At 40.8% G+C, this 27,784-nt stretch overlaps 2 protein-coding genes across 3 annotated transcripts in view; one reads left to right on the plus strand and one right to left on the minus strand.

Moving 5' to 3' along the window:
* Positions 1-27,784, minus strand: part of OSBPL10 (oxysterol binding protein like 10) — a 188,351-nt gene that overhangs the window by 128,760 nt on the left and 31,807 nt on the right. For both annotated transcript variants that reach the window (XM_065583544.1, XM_065583543.1), the window contains exons 2-3: positions 6,662-6,837; positions 4,476-4,555 (exon numbers count right to left, since the gene is read on the minus strand). In XM_065583544.1, coding sequence (XP_065439616.1) covers positions 4,476-4,555; positions 6,662-6,837 — 256 coding nt within the window. The remainder of the gene's footprint in view (positions 1-4,475; positions 4,556-6,661; positions 6,838-27,784) is intronic.
* Positions 1,015-3,098, plus strand: LOC135981358 (general transcription factor II-I repeat domain-containing protein 2A-like). The gene has a single exon (XM_065583545.1). The coding sequence runs from the start codon at positions 1,164-1,166 to the stop codon at positions 2,970-2,972; it is 1,809 nt and encodes a 602-aa protein (XP_065439617.1). The 5' UTR covers positions 1,015-1,163; the 3' UTR covers positions 2,973-3,098.

Consider the following 27,784-nt stretch of genomic DNA (forward strand, 5'->3'; position numbering starts at 1 on the left):
TTCAGCACTCAGCTATTTTCTTTGGAGTAATATGGCCGAGTTGTGCAGGCCTGCCCTAAACAAATGTTTCCTGAAGTCTGGTCCACAAACCAGCAGCTGTCTATGGAGTGCCTGTTAGCCACATGGTGCTACTCTCCTCTACGTTTCCAGCTGCTAAACTGCATTCAAAAGAAACTAAAGTAAAATTAGGAAAACATGTAATGTACTTTCCCATGTAAGCAATTGCTGCAGATGCCAGGAGGGTGTTATTTGATCAGCAACAAAGGGGAGGTAGTCCACACTATCATGAACAGGAAAGGGAGGTGGGTCCACCAGACAATAACTCTGTTAAGATGAGCTTTGAACAGTTTGAGAGCCCCCTTCCCTAAACTGTGTTCTCTCCTAGAAAAATAAGCAATTTCCTTAGTTTATCTGAATTATAAATAAGTCTATGTCTTCAGACATGAATATTCATGTATTACTGCTGGGAGCCAAGCAGTCTCTCTGTTTCTTTCTGAATTTTTAATATTAATCTGTATTTTAGATACGATCCTCCATGGTCTGTTCACTAATATTATTATATGTTTAAAATGCAATGGACACCCAGTTCCCCTTAAATCAACATTTTAATCTAGAAAATGCACTAGTTTTTCTCCTGTAAATTACTTATTTTATGTAGCTCAGTTTCAATTTTACATTTTCATGAATCAAGAGGGGAGGTTTTTTTAAAAATAGAGTAGAATTTGAACAAGATCAGCATTTATCCACTTAAGGTGGCAAATATAAAAAGCCTACTTTTCTAAAAAGAAACGTAAAATCAAATAATTGAAAACTTAGTATTTAATGCTAGGAAAGGATCAGTAAAGATGCTGGGAAACTGCCCACTATTAACAATTGGAATGAGATTACCGACCCGACTCACTTCACAAAGGGTATCCTTCCACTAGAACACATGTGTCAAACTCAAGGCCCGCGGGCCACATCCGGCCCGCCATACAACTATATCCGGCCCGCGAAATCGTTTTATATATCTGTTTTTAATGGCCCTGTGATATGACGCCCCAATAACACACACTACAAATCCCATGATGCAGTGCAATTGCCGCCAACGGCAAGCCGCGGTTCAAGTTCGCGGTCTGTTGATGTATACAACGCTAATATCAAATCAAAGCTAGACCCCAACAATGGCCAAGAGAAAACTTGATTCTGAAAACCGAGGCTTTCAAAGCCGGTGGGAGAATGAGTATATGTTTACTGAAATTGCAGGTAAACCAGTGTGTCTCCTTTGCGGGAGTAATATCGCTGTAATGAAGGAGTATAACCTAAGACGGCACTACGAGACGAAACATGAGAACAAATTCAAAAACCTGAGCGCAGGACAGAAGCTACAAAAAGTAGAGGAGTTGAAGAAGAATTTGACATCCCAGCAGACGTTTTTCACCAAAGCAAAATCACAAAGTGAAGCTGCTGTGAAAGCAAGTTTCATTGTGGCCGAAGAGATCGCCAAATCAGGACGGCCGTTTACCGAGGGGGAATTCTTAAAGAATTGTATGATGAAAGTGTGCGACGTCCTTTGTCCAGATAAAACGCGAGCGTTTGCAAATGTAAGCCTCAGCAGAAACACTGTTGCTAATCGGGTTTGTGAGATGGCGACTGATTTGAAAACACAGTTGATTGAAAGAGCAAAAGATTTTGTTGCATACTCCCTTGCCGTGGATGAAACTACTGACGCGAGTGACACTGCACAGCTGGCGATATTTATCCGTGGTGTGGATTCCAATTTGTGCGTAACAGAGGAAATACTGGACATTAAATCGATGCACGGGACAACGAAAGGAGAAGACATCTTTGGAAATGTATTTCAAAGTGTAACCGACATGAAACTGCCGTGGGAAAAACTCGTTGGACTTACAACAGATGGCGCACCTGCTATGTGTGGTGAAAAAAATGGACTGGTGGGAAGGATGCGCTCAAAGATGCGGGAGGAGAACTGTGCCGGTGAGTTGACAGTGTATCACTGCATCATACACCAGGAATCGCTGAGTGCTAAAGTCCTAAAAATGGATCATGTGATGAACACTGTAACACAAACCGTCAACTTTATCAGAGCCCACGGTTTAAATCACCGCCAATTCCAGTCTTTTCTGCGGGAAATAGATAGCGAGTTTGGCGATATGCCATATCATACGGAGGTCCGGTGGCTAAGTCGGGGAAAAGTTCTCAAAAGACACTTTGAGCTGCGAGAGGAAATCTGCCAGTTCATGGACAGTAAGGGGAAAGACTGCACAGTTCTGCGGGATGAAAAGTGGAAATGTGAGTTGGCGTTCCTGGCTGACATAACGTCGCATCTTAGCGCTTTAAACCTTCAACTCCAGGGACGGGAGCACATAATAACCGATATGCATGATGCAGTGAAGGCATTTCAAGTGAAGCTGCGCTTATGGGAGACACAAATGCACCAATGCAACTTGTCTCACTTTCCCTGTTGCCAAGTAATACGGAACCAAGAAAGTGCCACAGTTTTCCCAAATGCCACCTTTGCTGAAAAACTCAGCGCGCTGCGCACTGAGTTCGCACGGCGCTTCAGTGACTTTGAGGCACAGAAAAGTAACTTCGAGCTGCTTCGCAACCCATTTGCAGTCGATGTGGAAACCGCACCTGTAGAAATGCAGATGGAGCTGATAGAACTGCAATGTAACGGGACACTGAAGGCAAAGTACGACACTGCGGGGCCAGCACAGTTCACTCGCTTCATTCCTGAAGCGATGCCGCAGCTCCGCCAACATGCAGCTCGAATCCTGTCCATGTTTGGCAGCACATATCTGTGCGAGCAGCTGTTCTCTGTGATGAAAATTAACAAAACGTCACACAGGAGTCGCCTCACTGATGAACACCTGCAATCGATCCTGAGAATCTTCACAACACAGAACCTAACCCCAAACATAAACGAACTTGTTGCAAAGAAAAGACTCCAAGTATCAGGCTCTGACTAAATAGGACAAGAAAATGGAATGTTATGATTTGTTATGATTATACTTTTGCTTTAAATTCAATTTTTTATTTATATTTTCAGATTTTTTAATATTCCAGCATGTACAGATTTTGAATGTATTGTATTGACAGGATATTTTTTTATGAAGAGCAAAATATTTTAAGTTGAAATGTATTTATTTTGGAATGATATCCTGTATTTTGGTTCATATTAATGGTTAAAAAACATAAATATTTAGTCTGTTAAATAAATGGTTATACTGTTCGGCCCGCGAGTTTTGAGTTTTGGCCCCCTGTGCAATTGAGTTTGACACCCCTGCACTAGAACCTTTAACTAAAGTTAGCTGACTGCTAATTAACTCGGGTTAGCCAACACATTTGTACACCCTAGTCTTGGCACTTCACAAATATTTGTTCCACAACACAAAAGGTTTACATTAGGTAGAGGGTAGACAGACAAACTTTTGTGGAGTGTCCAGACTAATGTGTACAAACGTGTTAGATAACTCAAGTTAATTAGCAATCAGTTAACTCAAGTTTGAAAAACTAGTGTAGACAAACCCACAGATCACCAAACTATTAACTTGAGCCATAGACAGACCAGATTTGAACCAGCGGCAGAGGTTGGATTCCATATATCATTATCTATCCTCCAAACCAAGTCCCCTCTTTGTAAAAGAAGAAAAATTACATATTATCCCTCAATATTCACTTTACATCTTTCAAGAATTCCACACTTCAATTTGTAAAATGTTAGCAAGCTCAACTTCTTCTTATCTAACTTTGGGAGCAAACAAGACCACCCATTATTCTTTGAAACCAAACAATTTTCAGTGATTTATACTACCACATTGATATGCTGCCTTATAGAAATTAATGGAGATATCCCATCTCCTAGAACTGGAAGGGACCTTGCAAGGTCATCGAGTCCAGCCCCCTGCCTTCACTAGCAGGACCAAGTACTGATTTTGCCCCAGATCCCCAAGTGGCCCCCTCAAGGATTGAACTCACAACCCTGGGTTTAGCAGGCCAATGCTCAAACCACTGAGCTATCCCTCCCTCACACAGTATAATCATTTTCATACCCAAGTCTATGTATGGACTAACTTCCCAGCTACTTTCCTAACCTATTAAACCTTTATTATTCCAGCTGTTTAGTAACAGCTTCAGACCTCTGAAGTGCCATACATTAACCAAAAGATATGAAGCAATCACAATATCTTCCTATGTTTATTCCCTTTGGAAATCCCTAAATTCCACTGTCCAGTCAATCTACCTCCCTCTCAACACTTACTCATGCTACTTTATCTTAAAGCTGAAAAGCAGGCAGAATAGACACCACTAGCGTGTGTTATTTATGAAAGGCTTTGAGAGAAATGTAAAAAAATGCTATACAAATAGAAGTTGACTGCTGTTATTAATGGATTAATTTTTCATGTTATCCTGTTCTTCACTTACTCCAGTTATATCCAACAATGCTATTTCTTTCCCATTATTTTATTTACCTTAGAATTACCTTCCGTGTGGTATTTGGCACAGGATCGGAGCTGAGTCACCCAGTATTGTTTTTCCTTTGCATCAGCAGCTAGAACAGAAACAAAAAAAGTGCAAAAATTGTGCATAAGCCAATTGACATTACAGAAAAGGGAATGTTTCCAGCACTTGATAACAGTTTAAAAGTAACTTACCTAAGTGAAATTAAAAGTCTATTTATTGCACGAGGCCTTGTAAAAGTGCACCAGGCTAAACCAATTTAGTTAAATCAGTTACATTTTCTCAGAGACAAAGCCTAAGCCTCAACCTAAGAAGATACTGTGTGACTGAAGAAAGAAGAAAAATAACTAGTTTTCCACAACTAATTCATCCATATGATGCAGTAAAAACTCTTATTTATTAAAATACAGTTACTTTGTGAATTAGATTTTTTTAAAATTTGCTCCCAAATAAACATTACCCCAAATAATCAATTTAACTATTTTTACTTTGCAATGGAAAAGATGGAGTAAGAAATATTTAATTAAATAATTAGTTTAATATAATATATTATTTTGGCAGGTGCTTTCGGGACCTTAAAAAGTTGCCTTTTTTCCTCCTTCATGGTATATAAAGGAAGCCTAAAAAAATAAAAATTGGTGATTTTTTGTGCTTTGATTGGTTTTTTTAAAGAGGGTTTTTATTATAGTAGAAAGTTGTGCCACTTTAAACTATCCCAGTACAACCCACCCGTAGTGTGGATGCAGTTATCTCTGTGTAAACGTTCTTTATATTGGTACAGCTTTTCCCATATGGGAAGGGGAATACATGTACTGAAAGAAACCGCCTTTACACCAGGATAATTATCCACACTAGGGTCTGCAACAGTATAACTATTTGGGTAAAAAGTAAAATAAATAAATTGTATCCCTAACCAAAAGTTAGACCAGTAAAACTTTCAAGTTTAGATCCAGCCTTAGATATATCAAGAATGTAAAGTTGGTTTTGTGTAGTTTTTCTGGAAGACTGTTGGGTGTCAGAAGCTGTGAATACTTAACCATTACATTGAAGTGCACAAGGATGTTGAATCTTTAACAGTCTTCCTCCACTCACATGTTAATCAATCACTGAAGTTAAGTAAGTTTTACCAACCTCCCTCCCAAAAAAATGTTTAAGTAAATTCAATTCAGTAAGAGTTTTATACTCTGACTAAAAATCTCTAAAAACCCTAACATGCTGCCTTGATGCACTGAAAAGCAGCATAAAAGGGCACAAGCTCAATTTTTCTCCCCTTTGCACATCACCTTTAAAATTATTGGAAAACAGTGTTTGCAATTTATACCAGTACGCATTCTATAAGAGAGTATTAAATGTATAATTCAGTTATGATGCATCAACTACTAAAAATTCTTATTAGCAAACCACTTTGAATCATCATTAAATGCCATATCAACATTAAGAACACAAATACAAAATTACACATACTGCTGAATCTCAGATTAATGGTAATTCAAATTATCAAATTAATTTTAACGATAAGGGAACAGAAGAGGGAATATTTTATTAAATTTCTCATCAGCTATGTTGCCAGTATAACAATTCAGTAATAAGCAGCATGCTGCTGTGCGTAATCTTGTAAATCTCAGTCAGTAGGCAGAGCACTGTAGAAGTTATGAATACACTATTCGTAACTGTTCAAAAACTAAGCTCCTTGACAGAAAATCCCTTTGTTACTTTGCTACGCAGCCAAATGTCTATGCAATTTAAATATTGTGTTCAAATCTTTATGCCTCTTCATTAGGGTTTCTGTTTGCTTTACAGTAAATTCTAAAATATGATGGCAAGCTAGTTTGTGGTTAAATTGTTAAATCTAGCCTAACCCTCACCACAATTTTTTTTTTTTTTTTAAATACAAGTATATTGGACTGAGATTTGTCACACATCAAGCCAACCAACAATACTGCACCATCCCTACTATGCCACGGTTATGACACCATAACAGTAGACTGTATAATTTCCTACGGCAATGTACAAAATTGCAGGTTATTTTTCCACTGTATTGTCTAGCATGCAGTAAGGTAGCCATAATCAACATAACTTCAACTTGATTTTTTGTCATAATTGTGAAAGAAGGTAAAGACGAAAAAAGTTACAAGAATGGGAGGAAAGGCTAGTCTTATATAAGCATGTTTAAGAAGTAGCTAGTAGATTACTATACCTCTCAGTTTATATATCTCTCCATTAGCAAAGTATACTACCAACATGTGTGGCACTTCGTCACTGAGAGAGATTATAGCTCCAGCTAAAGACAGGGCTCCTCGTGGCTTCTGGTTTTTACTTTGTTCATTCACAAAATACTGCAGAATCCCAGTCTCAAAATCCAGCACAAAGTACCTGTTCAAAGAAACCACAATTGTATAGTTTTTCTTTCAAAGAATTTTTCACGCAGCTACTGAAAAACAAGCATAGGTTAAATTTAATTTAAATTTCACAGAAATGTTAAACAAGGAGGAAAACCTTTTTTGTTATATAGTATCCTGTACACTTGAGGATAAATGTATCAAAACAATACCTTTATTTCAGTTTGGTGATAATACAGAAGAGTCCAGGTTCAATGAATGGACATGGGAAAAGGTGTTTCTAATTGAACGTGATCTTTAAAGAAAGTCACCCCCCTCCACTCATACAGATTTCACTGAAACATCCCAAATGTGGTGCCCTGTCAAATATATCTATGTGCCAAAAATGGAAAGCTAGGTGAGTATGGCATTTTATGCCTGTCACTTCTGGGTTTGAGACAAGCCCCTGTGCCTGGCAAGGCACTTACTACTTTTATGACATCATCTGTCCAGAAACCCAGAGACACCTCTGCAGCCACCTGAGTCCACTTGCACTGTATGCGAAAGGGTGGGCCTTATTTGCCTAATTATACATGCAAATATGACCCTCTCATTTCTCTCAATACTTTTTTAAAAAGGAAATATGCAAATACTTTTGTACAGGGTTGAGCAGAACACAAGATATTACAAAATATAATCAGAAGGGAAAATATCACATAAGTCCCATTATGGCTGGGATTTTCAAAGCTGGTCTAAGGGATATAGACATCCAGTTCCCATTAGAAATTAAAGTAGGAAGTACAGAAACCAGCCTGTAGGATTGCAGTTGATGGTGGCTTAGGGAGGGGAATCTTCAAGTCAGCAAATCTATCACTTTGCCAATAAAATTCCAATAGCAGGGGGAAACCCATCCATCCAGATATTCAAATAACTAATAGTAGGCAGGTGTCAGTCCCAGTGAAAATCCATCTGGATAACAGTCACTGATTCAGAGAGTCATCAAGATATAAAGGATGAAAGCAAAGTCTTATGTGACCAAATGAAAAGAGAGTTTGCTTAAAGCAGTACTACCTGAGGTAAGCACTTTATTTGAAGCTTACATTTTAAGATTGTTTCACCAATCAACAGTCCACTTTAGCCATCTCAAACTGAGTTACTCTAGCCCAGCACTCAAGAGCTGGAAGCACAAAGCATTTCTACTAATCCATCTTAGAACTGTAGAAATCTTGATGCATATAAATCCATCTTTAAATCATGTACACTGAACCAAGTCTTCAATAATGTATAACCTTTGCCAAAGTAGTTGAAAATTCTGTCCTATTTCAGGAAAAATGGTCTATTAAACACAGCAGATAAGACAAAAGATCTTACGCAGATGCAGGTGGCCTCTTATAGCACCTAACAACATGTGGATAAGGACACTAAAGTAAGCATTTGGCAGGGCATTATTTGTTGTTGTCCTTCTGGATCAAATATTTAATATGGGAACAAAGAACAGTTTCATATTGCTATGCACAGATTCACGTCAGTTGCAAAGTGCTGTTAGTGATTTACAGTTCTGCAGCTCTTGTCTGTAAAACTGCAACTTGCCTTCAAAACAAAATAATAACCTGGGTGTCATCTTTGACTCAGCCCTATCTCTGGACCCAAACATCCAGACTGTCTCTAAATCTTGCCACTGCTTCCTACACATTATTTCCAGCATTGCCCTGTCTGTCTAGGCTTTCGAAGTTCTTGTCCAAGTCTTTATCTCACATTTCAACTAACAAACTTCACCTCTCTGGCACAATTGCTGCAGTCTCAGGCTGGTCAAGTCCACTCAAAGCTGCTGGTAGGACAATCTTCCCGACTCGTTCTAACCGCTTTGTTCCCCACTTTGCATGCCTCTACACTCTCCCTTGCATCAAACACAAGGATCTTGTCCTCACCTTTAAGGTCCTTCATACTTTAAACCTACTCTTCCAAAACATTTTTATTTTAACAGAGAAAAAGTGAGGTTAATGGTGCAATGAAGACCCCAACCTCAATCACCCACTTCCTCTGACACATGCCTCTATGCTTTTTGCTATGGGAAAAACTGCCTATCACAAAATTGGTAGAACCACTACTTTCACCTCCCTTCAAATACCTCTGCTTACAAAAAAAAACCTTAACTACTGAGATAATGACTAGGGAGGTGATGAGCTGAATCCCCATACAACCACCACTATTTGGCTGTTTCATCTCTCTGTCACATCTGGTCATAAACTTACAATTCTGAGCTCTCAGGGGCAAATATTGTCTGTGTGTTACTTGTTTGTATGACGTATATCTATGCACAATGGGATACTCATCTCTGACTAGGGCCCCCAACTGCTACAATATTAAAATAAAATAACTGATAAGTATGTTAAATCTAGCAAAGAACACTATTTAATAGCCTACTGAATTCAGTGGACCAGGAAAAGGGGGGGGGGGAGAGAGAGAACAGAATACTATTAGCGAGGGCTTTGATCTGACATTTTAATCCATTTGTGCCTGTAAGCTAGTGACCAAGCATTCTACCATTTTCACAAGTCAAATACAGTTTTACAAACTTAATGTTACCAGCTCACCTATTTATAATAAAATATTAATATTTAGGCTGGACTTTCCAAAGGAGCCCATGCAAATTAAGTGCCAAACTTTGACTGAAATTCAATAACAGCTGGGGATTTTAACTCACACAGGCTCCTTTGGAAAGCCCAGCCACAACCTTTACATTTTTGTATTACATCTCTATAGATAAAGGTCATGCAGGGGTTTGGAACATGCAACTTTCCATACTGTATAACTTCCACCCCATTTAGTCAAGTATAGAGTTTTGTGTATTTCTTCCCTCAAATTGGCTTAACACTTATTCCAAAGCAACAGCCAGAAATTTCAAGTTATTTTAAATAAATCAGTAATTTTTATCTTTCAGTAAGGAAAAAAACACAACACAGCAAAAACAAGCAGTATAAATCATATCCTGTTTGGACAAGAGCTTTCATAGGGTAAAGTCTGCAGTAGGCATCTTGAGATACAGGGAGACCATCAGTCTGAAATTTAGACAATTTCAAAAGGAAAGATAAAATTACTTGCATGTATTATACTAGTCCATAAGTCTCCCTGTCAATCTCTGTGATTTTGAATCCTGTTTTCCTACTTTTAAAACATTTTTCTCTCTTCCTTGTTGATGTGTGAAAATTTTACAGAAATGAGAGAGCTGACTCACCAACTATATAGGAAACGACATGAAAAGGGTAATAAAAATACACTGTAAAATCCACAAAGTAAACAAAACTGAAAGATTAAAGAAAGTATTTTCTCTAATCTTTGTCCAGTGTAGTAATTTTAGGAATTTACCTGTTAAATAAACAGGGTACAAAAAAGTTTCTAAATCATCTTGATCTGAGTGCATCTGTCCAGCAGTCCAACTGACAGTCTCTTTCAGTTTGTTTTCATGACATCACTTATTTATCTAATTAAATAAATTGTTCTCATGAAAGCCGTCCTGGGCTTGAGATCTTATTTACATTGTTTCCATCCCTTTGATGTTCAGCTGTGAACACACTTACCACCGTTTTAGACAGGTCATCCTTTTGGTCAGCGTATAGTACATTTCGCATCTTACGCCACCTTTAAGAAAGGTTATTATTGTCTCCTCTTTCCCACACAAATTACCATTATAGCTAATTCAGGAAAGATCCATAATTCAACAAACACTCTTTCCATTTCTTTCTAATCAACATGTAATTTTTGAAAGCGTTCCTGTAAACCAGGATAAGAAATGTGTAAGACAAAATATACCCTGTGCATATACAACTTCAGATAACACCAATCAGAAAGTTTTCATTTGTCTGGCATCTACTTTGGTATTAGGGTGATGTCTACCCTACAAGCGCTACAGAGGCAGCAACACCACTTTAGCCCTGTAGTGTAGACACTACAACGACGGAAATGATTTTTCCATCACTGTAGTAAACCCACCTCCTTGAGAGACAGTAGCTAGGTCAACAGAAGAATTCTACTGACCGAGATGCATCTATGGGGGCATTAGGTCAATCTAACTATGTCACAGAAGGCGTGAAATTTGTCACAGCCCTGAGTGGTGTAGCTAGGTTGAAGTAAGTTTTAGGTGTAGATCTGGCCTACCTTTAAAGTGCAGGAGGAACAGGGAAGGATTAGATTTCTACCTTCCACAGGTAAAAACAAAATGAATATACAAAACAGTGGAGAAGAAGAGAGGGAATGGACATCTATCACATACATTTTTAGAAATTGTTATAAGAGAAAAGAAAAATGTACAGGGGAAATCTCCCCTTTGAGTTCTGGAAGTCATTTCTTCAGAATATTACAAACTATACAAAAAGAATTCTGGTGCCAACTTGTTTACATCTATTTAATCTTCAGATCTTTTTCTCCCTTTACATTTTATTGTCATTCCTTTCACACAATATACATTTATCCAACAATAATACATGACTCTAGATTTCTATATTTAGTTTTAAAGATCAATACTTATGAAAATTTTACCATATCCTTCAGAAACTGCCCTGGTGGGGATAATAGGGAAAATTACATAATACTAAACACTTACAATAGAAAGACACACACAAGAGACATTAACTTAACAATAGCACCATTAACCGATGTCTCCCAATTGACAACACGGTCATATAGAATGGATTGTGTTATGAACGTTCATTAAAAAGAGTGACTAAAAGCAAATTAAAATGTTATTGCTTTGGCACTGGTAAAGCTGATTAAGCACCACTCTAAGCAGAAAAGTGAAGTTATATAACAAATATCCCAATAATTGTTTATATTTGATGTATCTTGGTCCTATATGAATTAATTCAATCTGTTTTCATGATCAAAATGATTGGTCATCTAAACCTACATTACATAATGCATATGAGGTAAAGCCAGTGTACATTACTACTGTTAGATATGATAGGATATGTTGCTGTTCAAACATTAAATTTGTCACCATCCATAACTGTTTAACGAGTGTTTGTTTGAGTACATCAGCCAGGTCCAAAACAGACACATTACTGATGCTATAAACAACGTTAAACACTCTGCCCTCCTTAATGAAAAAAAAATTATTGTTGATTGTTTTCTGACATTTCTAGTAAAAAACAAAGTAAATTAATCAGAAGCTTGACTTTTTATAAAAGTAATTCATGATCTCATCAATACCACTGAATCATTACAATTAACTTATTAATTTACCTACCATATTCCAAACTCTTCTGCTTTACCTTAGAAAAATCTCCGAAATGTACTTATTTAACAACTGATCCTCTCCACTCACTCTAATACGCTTGACTTCTATCTGTTGCATACATTCATCTTAACAGTATTCAAAGCAAACAAACACCATACAATATGAAATATGGCCATATTTCATTCTATTGTCCGGGGAAAAGCAAAGAATTAAAAAAGGTTCAGTCATTCAAACTACAGCCAATTCTTTCATATGGATTTTGTGGACTTATTACTGTGCTGTAGACACAGGATGATTTACATATTTATAGTCTTCAATTAAAAGATTTAATTGGAAAAATGTTTTTAGATTTTATGGCTTATTAGGAGAGTTATGCCCAGGTTTTATACAATGTCTAACTGAACTACAATACTTGGGTATCTTCAGTCTAAGTCATTTTTCTTGCCGGGGGCAAATACATTGACATACAAGTCTTGGATCACTGCAGTTTTCCAGTCTGCCAAATATTTAACCCATCGGAATAGCAGAGTTATACAATATTGGCATCTGTGATAGAAATGGGCAATTTATTAATTACTTCAATAATCTCAAAATAATTAATACACTTTTTATCATTTGGTATCCTCCTAACTCATTTACTATTTCTGAACAGAGGCAATACATTACCCAGTGCTACAACAGGAAAACAGCAGCTCTGAATTTTTCAGTGGCCTTCTTCTCGATTGATGTTCTGTTGATTCCTCCACCCAAGTTCTCTTCATTTAAAATCTGTTCTTCAGATAATTGTTTTCCCAAGTCACTGACAAAATATACTGCAGAATACTCTCTCTTTTAATTTTGCTTTACCAGAAAAGTGAAATTTGTTCAGACTACTAATGTCTCTTGTTTTGGTGCAACACAGCCAAGCCTTCACTCAGTAATTATAGATCATCCATAATAGAATTGTACACTCCAGCATTTGCCAGACAAGTTTGGTAAGTAGTAACTCTCACATGTCTACTAAGACGGTCACATTGTCCTAGTTTATTGTTCAAGACAACCTATACACTACGCTAGAACTTCAGAATTCAATTAGGTAAAAATCCATGTGTATATTTTGCTGACCAAGACGTCACTTTCACAAGAAAGGCTGGGGGAAATCAGATTTCTTTTATTTATTTGTTTTTAAAAAGAGAGTATTATATGCTTGGTCTACATTTAAAAGTTACACCAGTAGAGCTATGTCAGTTGGGTGTGATTTTTTTTTTTATATCACCATAGCTATGCTGGTATAAAGCCCTAGTATAAACGCAATTATATCAGCAAAGAAGTCCTTTTGCTGGTACAGCTTATTTCTCTTGGGGAACTGGTATAAACTATATCAGCAAAAGAATTTTTTTTTTTAAATCAGTTTAAGCCATGCCTATGCTAGGAGTATTTGCTGGTATAGCTATACCAGCAAACCCTTTCTAACGTAGATAAGACCACAGAATCAGTGACACACAACATGGAACGCCTCTTCAGATTTACTTTTTTGTGTAGAGACCTGTAATGATGCGCACTCACTCTCATGAGCATCCCCTTGGCTGAGTGCACCCGCCTGCACTCACTCACTCTCAGTTTGTCCCTGCGCTGGGATAGAGCAGTGCCCCAGGGCTCCCTCCCTGGAGACAATGTTTTTGCCCTCTTGGGCTTCCTGGCTACAGCTCTCCAACTGGGCCACTATAGCTCAATTCCCCCTTTGGGGTGCCTCACTGTCCAGGCCACATCCCACCTGTGGCTAATAGGGGGAGGGAGGGTCCTGGGCCGGCCCACTACTCTGGGTCCCGGTCCAGGGACCCTGTAGATAGCAACCTCTGCTGTGTCCCTTTATGTTGCACGACTTCTTGAATTCCCTGGGCCACTTCCCCCCGCAGCCGCACACCGTCTTCGCCCCTACTGCAAGGCCTTGTCCTAATGGAGTCTCAACAACCAGCTCAGAGCTCCTTCTGGCTGTCCCCGGCTTCTGGCAGTGCTGTCCTGTCCGGGGTTCTGCAGCTCCGTCAGCCAGCCACACACGATCCACACTCCTCAGCTCCAGCAAGGAACTGAACCCCCTCTGGCCCTGCAGCTCTTCTTACACTAGGCTGCTGGGCCATGGGCAGCAGGTGAACCGCGGGCTTGGGGAGGCTAGCCTGGAGCCGGCCCACTCCTTCTGCTCAGGGCCCCCCACCTCCTGCCCCGTTCTCTCACCGGAACCCAGAGGGGTCCCTCCCCAGCCTCAGAGCACCCAGCGGGCAGGCAGCTGAGCATGGCCCCTGCATCCCATCCCGGAGCGCTGGGTGGGCGGCCAGCACAGCCCCCAGGCCTGGAGCGCCTGGTGGCACAAGCACTGGCTCCAGCCAGACCAGGACAAGGGCGCCAGATCCCTCCCAAAAGTGCGGGGCGGGGCCCCTCACCAGAGTTCTTGCCCATGTCCCAGGCCCACCATCCAGGGCAGGTGGAGGGACCCAGGCTCCCCACAGCTGCCCACGCAGCTCTCTCTGACCAGAGTCCAGCCAGGGGAATGAGAGGGGGGCTCAGAGTCGCAGCCCAGCCATGAGGAGAGCTGGGCGAAAGCTGTGGGGAGCCACGGTGGACCCTCTACCTGCCTGTGGTGCGGGGGGGGGGGGGGGTGTGGGGGGGGGGGCCAAGCAGCTCCCGGCCCATGTCCCCAGCTGCCTGGGGCAGGTGGAGGGTCCGCGACTCCAGGTTCCTCACACCTGCCTGTGCAGCTCTTACCATGGACAGGCTGTGGTTCTGAGGCCTCCCCCCCCGCAGCCAGAGCTGGGTCGAGGAGAGCCAGGCAGGCAGCTGTGGGGAGCCGGCATGGAGGACCTTCCTTTTGCTCCAGGCGGCCAGGGAGTGGGGACACAGGCTGGGGGGCTGCTCTCAGCCCCCCTACACCCCAGGCAGGTGAAGGGTCCACTGCGGCTCCCCAAAGCTGCCGAGCTTCCCGGCCAGGCTCCACACTGGCCTGGCCAGGGATTGAAGTGGTGGGACCTCAGGGGGAAGAGGGGGGGAATGGGGTGGGGTCTGCCCCGATGAAAAGTGGACAGGCCTTTCAAAAAGTGTGGGGGGCTATGGCCCCTTGTCCCCCCGGTTCCAGTGCCACTGGCCCAGGCCCCGGCCAAGAGCCACAGCAGAGCACGGCGTGAAGAGGAGGGAGCCTGGGGGTGGAGTGTGGGGAGGGCCACACAGGCAACTTGAGTAGGTTGAGCCTTCCCCTGCCTTTGATACTTGCCACCCATGTGCTGGGCCCTGATTGGTTGTGTCCCACACAGCCACTCTAGACACCTTGGAGGACCCTCTCCACTGCACTTTTTTGTTATAAGACCCTAATTTAAACTTTGAAAATACAGGTTTTACATAACTTAAGAACAATATCTATAGTCACACACTTCATTGCTTACGTAAGTAAAGCCGTACACTCAACCGGCCCTCTGGCCCTCTACTCCAGCTAGTCATCCCACCCTCAGAATCGAGGGACCCAACTGGGAGAAGAGGGTGAGGCAGCTGCCTAAGAGGGAGACTGACCAGACACAGAGGTGCAAGAGGCTTCATTTCCATTGAAATCAGGCCCAATCAGTGTTGCAAACAGAGTAAGCTCTCTAGCCCTCTAATCTTAAGCCTCAGCCTGAGATCACTGCCTCATCCCTGTTTCCAGCGTGACTCTGTTCCCTGGCTACAGGCCTCTGTGACGTCACTGGCTCACCCCTGAACCTATATAATCATAACCACTACGTTAGTGAAAATCAGGTTTTTCCTGTTTTAACCAATATCAATACAGTTCTGCCCACGGATACCCAGAACATTCCCTGACACTTCTGAATTGATTGAATGTGGTCTTCAGAACTTATTATGTTATAGACACACAAATGACATACAGCTGAGTGTAAGGCCTCACTTCACTTAACCAAAAACACTTCAATGGAAAATTCTTTAAAATTCCAGTGGAAACAATTGTTTTTAAACAGATTTTGTGCTAGACTAGGTTGCCAGGTGTCCGGTTTTCGGCCGAAATGCCCAGGTGAAAAGGGACCCTGGCAACTCCGGTCAGCACCACTGACTGGGCTGTTAAAAGTCTGGTTGGCGATGCAGTGGGGCTCGGGCAGGCTCCTTAGCTCCACATGGCTCCCGGAAGCCGCAGCATGTCCCCCCTCTGGTTCCGCACGCTGCCCCTGACCAGCTTTGATCCCCTTCCCGCCCTCCAAACCCCTCGGTCCCAACCCAGAGCCCTCTCCTGCACCCCAACCCCCTCTGCCCCAGCCCCAGCCCAGAGCCCTCATCCCTACCCTGCACCCCAACCCCAGCCTGAAGCCCCTTCCCAAACCCTGAACTCCTCATTTCTGGCCCCACCCTGCAGCCCACACCCCCACTCGCACCCCAATCCACTGCCCCATGAAAATGAGTGAGTGAGGGTGGGGAGAATGAGCGATGGGGGGGGAGGTGAGTTGGGTGGCCTTGGAGAAGGGGCGGGGCACGGGCAGGGCTTTGGAGGAGAGGTGAGGCAGGGCAAGAGTGTTTGAGTTTTGTGCAAGTAGAAAGTTGACAACCCTAGCTAGAACAAGTAAACCTGAAAGTACAGTAGACTAGAAGTGGATTATAAACAAGTGAAACCAACTAGTCTAGTCTATTTTCACTGCCAAATTATTTGCTTCTTGTAATTGACTTAAAGAGCATTGTAAAATTTAGATTTTTTTCAGTTGTTTTAATAAATCTGTGGTGTTATTAGTTAACAGATAAGGACATTTACTTTTAAAAAGTATGATATTTAACATGACAAAGCCACTAAATCAGTGAGGGTAGATATATCTTCACTCACAATTAGCTAAGTTACACCTTCGCTCACAATAGCCATTTTCAGACCAGCTGCTGGCCATATGTATTATTGAAACCTGTGAAAATATCACGAAAGGCATTATAGTAATTGTCATCAGAAGTCTGTAATGCTGGTTGCCCTTGGGAAGTAAGAGAAAATTGATTGCAATACTTTCCCTTTGGCCATTAAATGCAAGCAGCATAGCTGGAATACAGAACAGCTTGCTGCCAAACTCAAGTGGCAAGGAAGCCTGCAACTGATCAAGTCTATTCTTTTCTGTAGCAAAAATAACATAGTATGCATTGAAGACATTACCAAGATATTCAGTCTTTCACAAAAGCGTAATGAAAGTGTCACTTTCCACAACAACATCCATAAGATTTGACAGGCTTGGTATACAGATTTCACATCTAAAATTGCCTCACAACAAACCACCTGATGAACCAAGGACTCACACTCCAACTTCATTTCTCCAAAATTTCTCCAAAATACAGTTTAGGTGACAGCTTAAAAAACACACACACACACACACACACACACACCTCATCTCTAAGAAGTCAAATTCTAGACACTTTGAATGGAGATTAGAATTTGACTTCATCATTGTAACTTTGGATAAACTCCACTGTAGCCACCTTCTTAGATTGCCAGCATCTCAGGACAGGGGCCATGTTTTTCTGTTTGCGCAAAGCACCTGGCACCTGGCCGTTTTCTGATTGGGGCCTTCTGGAGCTACTGCAACACAAATAAAAGGAGGGGGAGGAACTATTCTACATTTACAACAGTGTCACTGATCATGATCTACCCCGCTAATTCTACCAAATATTTAAGCAGTTATAGCTGGCTGAATTTTTAAAAAAATGCAATGGGTTTTCACTCCCAATTTGGCAGAGCTGTCACATGCACAGTAGATGACTAGCTTTCAATACATTTTTTAAATCTCAAGTTCATGGGCCTCAGAGACTCATGGAATACATGAGTAGTGGGAGACATGAGTTTTTCATCATGCTGCTGATTCAAAACCAGCCCAGGTTGGTAGTGATCAAAAGTTACTGCCCTTTGTACTTTTGAGTTTGTCTATGTGAAATGAGTTAGTGAGTTCAGTCCAGTTCAGAGTAGGCAGGGACCTATATCAGGAAACTACCATCACAACTATCACTTGTCATCCTTGTTGGCAACCTTAAAGGCAAAGACTGGATCTGATGCAAAAATCTAAAGGGAATCGCCCCATCTTTTCCAGATCATGGTGTAAAACTAAGACAAGGTCTCCACAAGGAGTGGTTTACCAGTATAGGTATACTATGGACACAGCTTTTAACAGTATTGCTTATCCCACCACCCTCAAATGAAACAAATGAAGCACAGTTTTGCATCTACTCTAGGGGCTTCTGCTGTGTAGGTCAGGGATCACACCTTTTGACAACCCTGAACCAACATAGCTATGCTGGCAGAAATGTGTAGTGTAGACATAGCCAAAGACTATTCCACACAGAAATGTTTATTCATGTGCTTAAAAATAAAAACCACTACACACAAACCAAAACACACCACACCAAAGAGGCATCACTACTAAAATAGAATATGCCTTCAAAAGCCTTACAAAACTGTTGCACTGTACATACATTCCTTTTCTTCAGGCTCACATATTCCAAGTTCTCAAGTAAAACGCAGAAAACTTCCTGGGAGATTTAATTGGCCTAACTCAAGTCAGGGCTGGCTCCAGCATTTCTGCCACCCCAAGCAAAAAAAAAAATAAAAAGCCGCGATCGGCGGCGGCAATTGGGGGGGAAAAAAAAAGCCGTGATCAGTGGCGGCAGTTCAGCGGCAGGTCCTTCACTCCTAGAGGGAGTGAGGGACCTACCGCCCCCGAATTGCCACAGGTGCCGCCCCTCTCCCTTGGCCGCCCCAAGCACCTGCTTGTTAAGCTGGTGTCTGGAGCCGGCCCTGACTCAAGTCCCACAACTGCTAGCTTAAAGGCCACAAATTTCTTACTAGCTACACCCCAGGAAGAGACCTTTCTTGGTTTCAATTTCTGGGACAAAACCTCTTGCTAGGTAGGAGAAGCCCTGGGATAGAGAAAAGGCCTCTCAAGAAAGCCTCTCTTAAAAAAAAAGTATCTGGGGATTACCTTGCAACTGAATAGGGTTTAAATTCACTGCACTGTTCGCTCAAATTCATACACTTGAGGTACTCCACTAAAGCCAACCTACCTAGTAAGAGCACCCACATCGTAAAGATTAATCAAATTATCTTCAAGTTACTGGTTTCAAAGTAGCAGCCGTGTTAGTCTGTATCTGCAAAAAGAACAGGAGTACTTGTGACACCTTAGAGACTAACAAATTTATTTGAGCATAAGCTTTCGTGGGCTACAGCCCACTTCTTCGGATGCATAGAATGGAACATATATTGAGGAGATATATATACACACATACAGAGAGCATGAAAAGGTGGGAGTATCTTGGATCCAATGGATCCAACCTCTAAGATACAACCGGATTTGCTCCAATCCCTCAGACAGAGACAAGCACCTTAAAACTACAATACCCACCTGCTGAAGTGAAAAAACAGATTGACTGAGCCAGACGAGTACCCAGAAGTCACCTCCTACAAGACAGGCCCAACAAAGAAAATAACAGAACACCACTAGCTGTCACCTTCAGCCCCCACCTAAAACCTCTCTAGCGCAACATCAAAGATCTACAACCTATCCTGAAAGATGATCCCTCACTCTCAAAGTTGGAGCTGCCTAGGAATTTGGAAGACTGGCTGGAAATTTTGGTTTATGAGAATTTCTATTCCATCATTTCAGAAAACTGGAGTAAAATTTGAGCTGACAAACAGACAGCTGAACTAGAGGCAGTAGCATCTAACAGATATGTACCTCTGCATCCTCACCTTCCCTCTGCAGCAACTGGAGTTTGGTCCTGTACCGAGAGACACTCTTGACTTTCCACTGCAAGGCCCTTTTTTTGTTGTACTTAGTTATCTTTCAAAGTTTGTACAGCCTCTTTCATTGCTGAAATGCTACCATCAATGAGAAAAGGCACACTGCTATATATGCATCCATCCCACACTCACTTTTACCCAACCCTAATCCTCCATTTGCAGGTATTTTCAAATTGGTATTAAGGCCTGCTTTGCACATATGCAGCAGTATTTCATACAATAAATCTGGTTGAAGGGTTTTTAATACATTTCCCCCTCTTGGAATCCATCTTAGATTCCCGAAGGGGGAAGGAATGGCTGTTGTCGGGCAGGCAATGGAAGGTATTGAATGCCCAGTAGGGAACAGTACAAGTAACAGTGGCTGAACCCCATCTTCTGGGCAAGTTTGGTGCAGGAAGAGATGGATCTCAATAAGGGGAGGGTGGAAACGGCAGTTCCCGTACCCAGAAGGGAAGCTACAACCAACATTTGCCCACCCTCCGGTTCAAATTGGTCCTATACAGGCCATGACAGGGTCCTTATGTAATTTCCCTCCTTACCATAACAGCACACTGAGTCCTTACATAGAGATGCTGAGGCTCAAGAAATTTTTTCACATTCATAATTGATGCATCAAGCCTAGGGGTACCAGAGCTATGAACTGCCAAACTAGAGGTGTCGGGGTTCAGCCGTTCAATTAAACACTGAAGTCCCCAATAGGACAAATATTCTATACTTAAATGGCTTCTAACGTTTGTAGTTGGTTTAGCATTAAATGATCTTGCTATATTTATACCTAAAACATCTTACTATTTATACATCTCTATTAGGCAGTTATTATAGGAAGGCTTGCATTTAGATATTTGCAAATACAGTATACTTATTAAAAGAAGCATATGCCATTTTAGGCATTTGAAAAACAAAGGTTTTCACCTTTAATTTGAAACATGAGTCGAGAGGAACCAGTATAGTCTATAAAACATTTCCCATCATAAACGTTCTCCAAGTTTAAAGAAGGATGACTTTAGTGTGTTTATAAAAGAAATTAATTTCAAATCAGGATATTTCTGTGATTTTGGGTTTAAACTCGGGAGGAGGTGTTGTTTTTTGTTTGTTTGTTTTTTTAAAGAAAAGGGATGGCGGGCTGGTATAGGTTCACTTTACTTTTAGATTTATAGATAGAAGCAGAAACCTTCTGGAATTTCTTTGATCAGCTTCAACATTTTGTAACATAATTAACTAAGCATGCATATTTCCAAGCATCCTGGCTATAACACTCTTATAGCTATATCTTAATATTTACTAAAGGTGCAAACAAGTTTTTAACAACTTAATTTTTAAGGTATAATAATTTTATTAATACAATTTTTGCATCAATACAGAGGTCTCACTCCCACACATTTTTGGTTTCTCTGTTATGTATAAGGGATCCCTGACTAGGTTGCTGGTTTTTTCCCCTGACTAGGTTGTTGGTTTTTTCCCCTTCTTCCCTGCTGTGTATTATCCGAGAAATAACAGGTCCAGCCTTCTACTTAAGTCTTTCAGAAAATTACATTTAAGTCTAGCATATCAAGGGGGAGAATATTTGAGATCTTCAAGAATACTTCCACTAGGACCAAACAAGTACCTTTTCTGCTCAGTGAAGTACACTGGCTTAAAGTATTCTCCTTCTCATGCGCTTTCCTGCATGTCCATTTGGTGGACAAGCAGAATCACTAGCTGATAAGTGTTCTGGGGCATTCTACTTTCAATAGCTCCATTCCAAAACCACCCCATTAAAGAAAAATCAATTAAAAGGAAGCAGCTCCTGCATCCCTAGATATATTTTTAAAACCTCTTCAGTCAATAAGATAAATGATGTTTATAGATGTCCAAGTATGGAATTTTTCTCTGTAAATTATGCATCTTTTAAATAGAACTACTTACAATTACACATACATAAGTTCCCATACAAATGTCACCTCTACTGCAACAGCTGTAAAGGCTGTTTAGTAACTCTACTAAAAACCAACTATTTAAATAATTGTGGTCTTGTTGTGAAAAGTTTTTAATCAGACATCTTAATGGCTTATTGTGTAAGCATAACTGGCCAAGGTGGGAAAGCATGAAGAGAGAAATTGGGGGAATAATGCCAGTTCTCATCACCTGAGCTGTCAGTGACAGGTACGAATGAAAGTATCATGGCTGTACATGTCTAGTTATTTCCCTTCGTCAAGGACAAGCTGCTGATCAACACTTTAAAATTTTGGCTTCCATGACTGACCAACACATCTGACCTGAGACTTAACAGAAATAAATTGTCTTGCTGTCTCGATTTCTCATTTATTGTCCCTGGCCAGCAGTAATGCCCTATGCTACGTTTCAGGTAGACCCCATACTTAGCTAGCCACTGCACTTTTTCTAAAGTACATTGTGGTATACAACTAATCAAGTCAAACTACTGGACCAGGAGGAATTTTGCAGAGTAAGTGGTCAGGTGAGTTCATTATCTATTTCTTCTTCCAACTGCTTGCATTACAGAGAATGTTTTCAAACAGTATTTTCAGCCTGAGGTTGCAAGCACCAGTCACTACACCCATGGTTCTTAAATGCAGCTCAAAAGTTTGCCTGATAGATAAAAAGTACACCCCTTGCTGCCTGTTATGAGCTTTCAGCTATCCTGATCAACTTTAATTCAGCCTCTTTGTGTGTATGCATTGTGATACACCCTTTAATTACATATTCTCATATTATTTTTCCCCGGGTCCCTAGCCTCCATCAGTGCACAGGATATAGCTGCTTGGGGAAGAATTAGACTGTGTAGTGAAGGACTGTTGTCCATAGAGTTCCTGTTTCATTTGTTGCAGCTGAAGGTGGAAGGTGTATATGAATGAGGCAGGGGATTTCAGAATGAGAAAGGATAGTCTTGTGGTTAAGGCAGTCGAGTGTGACCTAGAGAACTCAACTCTACCCCTGCCTCAGCCACAGAGTTCCTTAAACCAACTCACACAAACCAAACTTTTCACAGGTGATCACTAACTGCACATTCCTCATTTTCTGATTTCCTGACTAGAGACTCTGGGTTCTGATTTAGAGAAGTGCTGAGCACTCAGAGCTGCAAGTCAACAAACAAAGTGCTACATAATGCTAATACTTTGAAAAAAAAAATCAGATTCTAATAGGGTTACCATACGTCCATTTTTTCCCAGACATGTCCGGCTTTTTGGTAATCAAACCCCCGTCCGGGGGGAATTGCCAAAAAGCCGAACATGTCCGGGAAAAATACCGCCAGCCGGGCACTTCCCCTCCTGCGGCTGCTGTGCTCCTCCCCTGACTCTTCGGCTCTGTTTAAGAGCCGAGCTGCCCGAGCGCTCCGGCTTCGGGCAGCCCCCTTACCTCCAGACCCCAAGCCACCAGCCGGGCACTTCCCCTCCCGGGCTCCAGCTGCTCTGCTCCGGCGGCGCAGGGTCCAGAGGCAAGGGGGCTGCCCGAAGCCCGAGCACTACTGGCTTCACGGTTTGCCAGGCAGCCTCCAGACCCTGCGCCCCCGGCTGGGTGCTTCCCCTCCCAGGCTCCAGCTGTGCTGGGGAAGCGCCGGCTGGGGGCACAGGGTCTGGAGGCTGCCCGGCAAACAGTGAAGCCAGTAGCACTTGGGCAGCCCTTTTCGCATGGCTGGGAGGGAGGAGGGGGAGTTAGGGTGGGGACTTTGGGGAAGGGGCGGGGAAGGGGTGGAGCCAGGGCCTGTGGAGTGTCCTCTATTTTTTAAATATGGTAACCCTAGATTCTAAGTGTCTCATCTTGGGCACCTAAAATTATTGGATCTGAGATACTTTTGGTCTTAATTTTTCTGCGCCTCAGTTCCCCATCCATAAAACAGGGATTTATCACCTCCTACCACATGGGATGTTATGACGGTATTACAGCAATGAGCACCACAGAGAAGCCAATGAAGAAACAAATAATTCTGCATCATCCAAATCCTGCCTTGCTGTGCAATAAACATGGTATGAGACCAAACATCGACAGTGTAAAAAGAAATACTGAATAGCTGTCCATTCAATGAGCAGAGTCCATCCTGAGAACTGAAAGACTGTGGGAAAATAAATAGTATATGATCACGAAGTGACTATCACAAGGGAGCCAAGTTAAATTTGCACAGGTAACCTTCATTGTGGCATTTCCTATCTTTTGGGTGCTTGACTTTGCAACCTTAATGTTCTTTTAATGAAGTTTTATTCCACATAATATGCACATATGATGTCTGAAAACTGCAGCACAAAAAGGTATTTTGACACCAACACCTATGAAATAAAAATAAGAGGGCAAGATATTTAAGAATTAAAGAAACATTTCTAACAATAAAATAGTTATAATAAGCCTGGTTTCTTTCACCTCTCATCAGCAGCAAGGACTCTGTGAAAACATCAGACTAACCCCATTATGGACCTAGTGGCAAAATATTTTAACTCCACCAATACTACAGGCTTTCAGCAACAGTGTGAGGAAGAACTACATAAACAAGGGAAACTCAGCATACATCAGCTTATCAGACAAAATAAACAGTTTCAGACTGTCTCTATTAAACAAAAAATTTTGCAGAAGCATTTCTATTGTTAAGTTCTATAAAACTTGTTTTACAAACAGATGTGGGAATAAATTTGACCCTTTACATCTGAGATTGAACTGAGTAAAGATGTTTTTAAAAATGGGATCTCAGAAACCGCACAGAATGTCTCTGCACCACTGAGCATTCCACCCAATTTATGTGCTCTCACTGCAGGGTGGATAAAATAAAAAGAGGATTTTAAAAAAAAATGAACTCCAATTATTTTTATTTAAACTAAACCAATATAAATTTCAAATTATGATAACATGTTAATACTTAAACTTACTATAATCTATTAAAATAATTTAAATAAATAATATTAAGCAATACATATTTGCTGCTAAGTTTTTTAAAAAGTCAAACCACCAAACTGGTGGAAGTCACCCGGAACCAGAATTTGTTGCTCAACCAGATTTTCACACCATATGATGGGATGTAAAAATCCTACACTGTAGAACAAGGGGTTAAGGAACAGCTCTGGGACTATATTTGCAAAGGGGAGATGACCTGCCATGACCCTGCCTGACCACTAGGCAGCAGTATTGGTGATGTGTCACCTTCTACACAGCAGTAGCCTCTTCTGCAGATGCAGAGAATATTTTCTCATTTCAGTTTATTCCACTAGTTCAGCGGAATGACTAGTTTATTCAAAGTTACGAAACCAATGGGAGTGTAAAAAAAAAAAAAAGTTGTTTCCCTTTTTCAATCTATGCATAAAACTAGGTGAGAGAGTAAAAGATCTACTAGTACTAAAGTCAGACGGACAGAAACAATCAGTTCAATTCATGAACTACACATAATACTTCCTTTGTTTAAACAAACAGTTTTAAATGCAAAACATGTTTTGATAAACTATTTTTTTCTTATGTATCCAGCACATTTAAAGTAGTTTTACTAAAAAAATGTTAACGCTGTTTTGTGCATTTTAATTGAATTTGAATTTTTCTAAATAGAGCTCGACAGAAAACACAAGTAAAAAATTAATCTAATAAGAAATGCATCATTCATCATTTTCTACCATAATAAATAATATAAAAATTAAGAATCTGAAAAATAAATAAGTACATAGCCATACAAATGTACTTAGTAAGTTAGGCTATTATATATCCTCCTGGTTAGCAAAAAGAAGCACCAAAGTTATATATAGTTGCAAATCAGCATCTTTTTAATGGTTTATTCTCCTTGGTTGGTAACCTCTCTTTGGAAAAGAACTAAAGTACAAATGCAAAAGATTAAAATCAATTATTTAAATTAAGGTCTCCTGCTTGCTGATTGAAATTATTATTTTAATCAACTCACCCTGTCCACAGTCCCATTTTAAATGTCCCCAAAGTTAAGTGTTAGATCAGGTTGCATTACACACTTAATGAGGCTTTTGTAGATTCCACGATCTTTAAAAAGACAGAGTTTAAGGCAGCTGGAAGAAAGGAAGACCAACTCATTGTAGCCTTATTCCTTCAATTAAAGGTCATAAACAATGTGTTTTCCTTCACTTACAAGAAGTCTGTTTAAGAAATAAATTGGCAGCAGTCAAGATTGCTCTACCCCACTCATCTCTCTGATAATTACTCTGCACCTTAACTCTTCCTCTAAGTGCAGTCAAAAAAGCTCTTCTCTGACTTTTCTTGGACCTCTAATTACTAAAGAAATCAATGTTGTGGTAAGTGCTTCTTTATGTGAACCATTTGTCTGTAATTTTTTTATTGAACCCTTTTAGGATTATTATTCTGTGTCTACAAGTGTTGGCAGTTATCTCCGGAGGTGCTGCTCCTACTTGTTAGCATCGCAAATGGGCAAGATTTGGTTCATGAGCTTCAGACTGTACCACTATTTCACTCCACAGTCCCAACAACAACAACTGGACTCCTGCTCCCCCAACTCCTCTATAAAGCCCTCTGAGAAATCCTCATGCAGCTCTTACCACTTACTACATATGTTAAATATTTCTGGTTGGCACTCTGCTTGATTATACACCACATATTGCAGGTAAGGGCAGAAGAGAGAAAGGTGATAATTCTCAGCCTAAGGGAAATTGATGTAGCTCTCCTAAAGTCAATCCAGCAATGTCAATTTACACCAATTAAGGACTGCTACAATTGGCCCTTTATCTTTTAAATCCACACAGATTTTTGTGCTAGCTGTGCAAAAAAACAAGGCTCTAGTCTTTATTCGGTTTCTTTCTTTGGCTCTCAACAGCTGCTATATTATCTCAGCACTGCCCAACCAAGATCTACTAGCCCATTCAAAATTAGCTCCTTCTAGAGAAAGGAATTGAAACTGCAGTAAAGATAATATGAAACCCTTAACTACTAACTCCTGCCTTTCTCCTAGATACAAGACATTCCCTCTTTCACACATACTTATTCCTTATGCATTAGATCTTCCCACCTTCTCTAGTTGAATAAAATGGAGTAACAAAGGAGTTTGAATTTCCGTTGACATACCTAAACTCCTCAAAATAAAACCAGCAATGCTCAAAAAATGAAGAAGATCTTATGAGGCTGCATATCCTGGAGCTACATTACAGCAGCAGTGATTTCTTATTTATTATTGTTTTATCACAGAACCGTATGACTCGAAGGGACCTCAAGCCTAGTCCAGTCCCCTGCACTCAAGGCAGGACTAAGTATTATCTAGACCATCCCTGATAGGTGTTTGGAGACTTTTAAGAGCAGATTAGACAATGACAGAGATTCCACAACCTCCCTAGGCAATTTATTCCAGTGCTAAACCACCCTGACAGTTAGGATATTTTTCCTAATGTCCAATTTAAACTGCCCTTGCTGCAATTTAAGCTCATTGCTTCTTGTCCTATTCTCAGGAGGTTAAAAAGAACAATTTTCTCCTTCCTCCTTGTAACAACCTTTTATGTACTTGAAAAACTTATCTCCCCTCTCAGTTTTCTCTTCTCCAGACTAACCAAATCCATTTTTTTCAATCTTCCCTCACAGGTCATGTTTTCTAGACCTTTAATCATTTTTGCTCTTGTCTGGACTCTCCCCAAATATTTCCTGAAATGTGACGCCCAGAACTGGACACAATACTACAATTAAGGCCTAATCAGCATGGAGTAGAGCAGAACTATTTTTTGTGTCTTGCTTACAACACTCCTGCTAACACATCCCAGAATTACGTTTGGGGTTTTTGCCCTTTTTTTAAAAAAATCTTCTACTATTTCACAGGGGGAAATGCCACACAAAGATTTTTAAAAGTATTAGTACTTTAGTTTAGTGAGAAAACATTTAAAATTTTGTTCTTCTAAATTTAAGTGGGTGTTTGAAGGTCAGACCTGTTTTGCTCATTCATATTTTAATATCTTGCTTGATCACATTCTGCACTGCAACATTTGACAAAAGGTCCTCACAGGTTTTCATCCCATTCTGAGGCCTTGGCTACACTTGCGAGTTACAGCGCTGTAAAGCCTCCCCCAGCGCTGTAAC

Source organism: Chrysemys picta, chromosome 2 (genome assembly GCF_011386835.1).
Source record: "Chrysemys picta bellii isolate R12L10 chromosome 2, ASM1138683v2, whole genome shotgun sequence".
NCBI classification, from domain to species: Eukaryota; Metazoa; Chordata; order Testudines; family Emydidae; genus Chrysemys; species Chrysemys picta.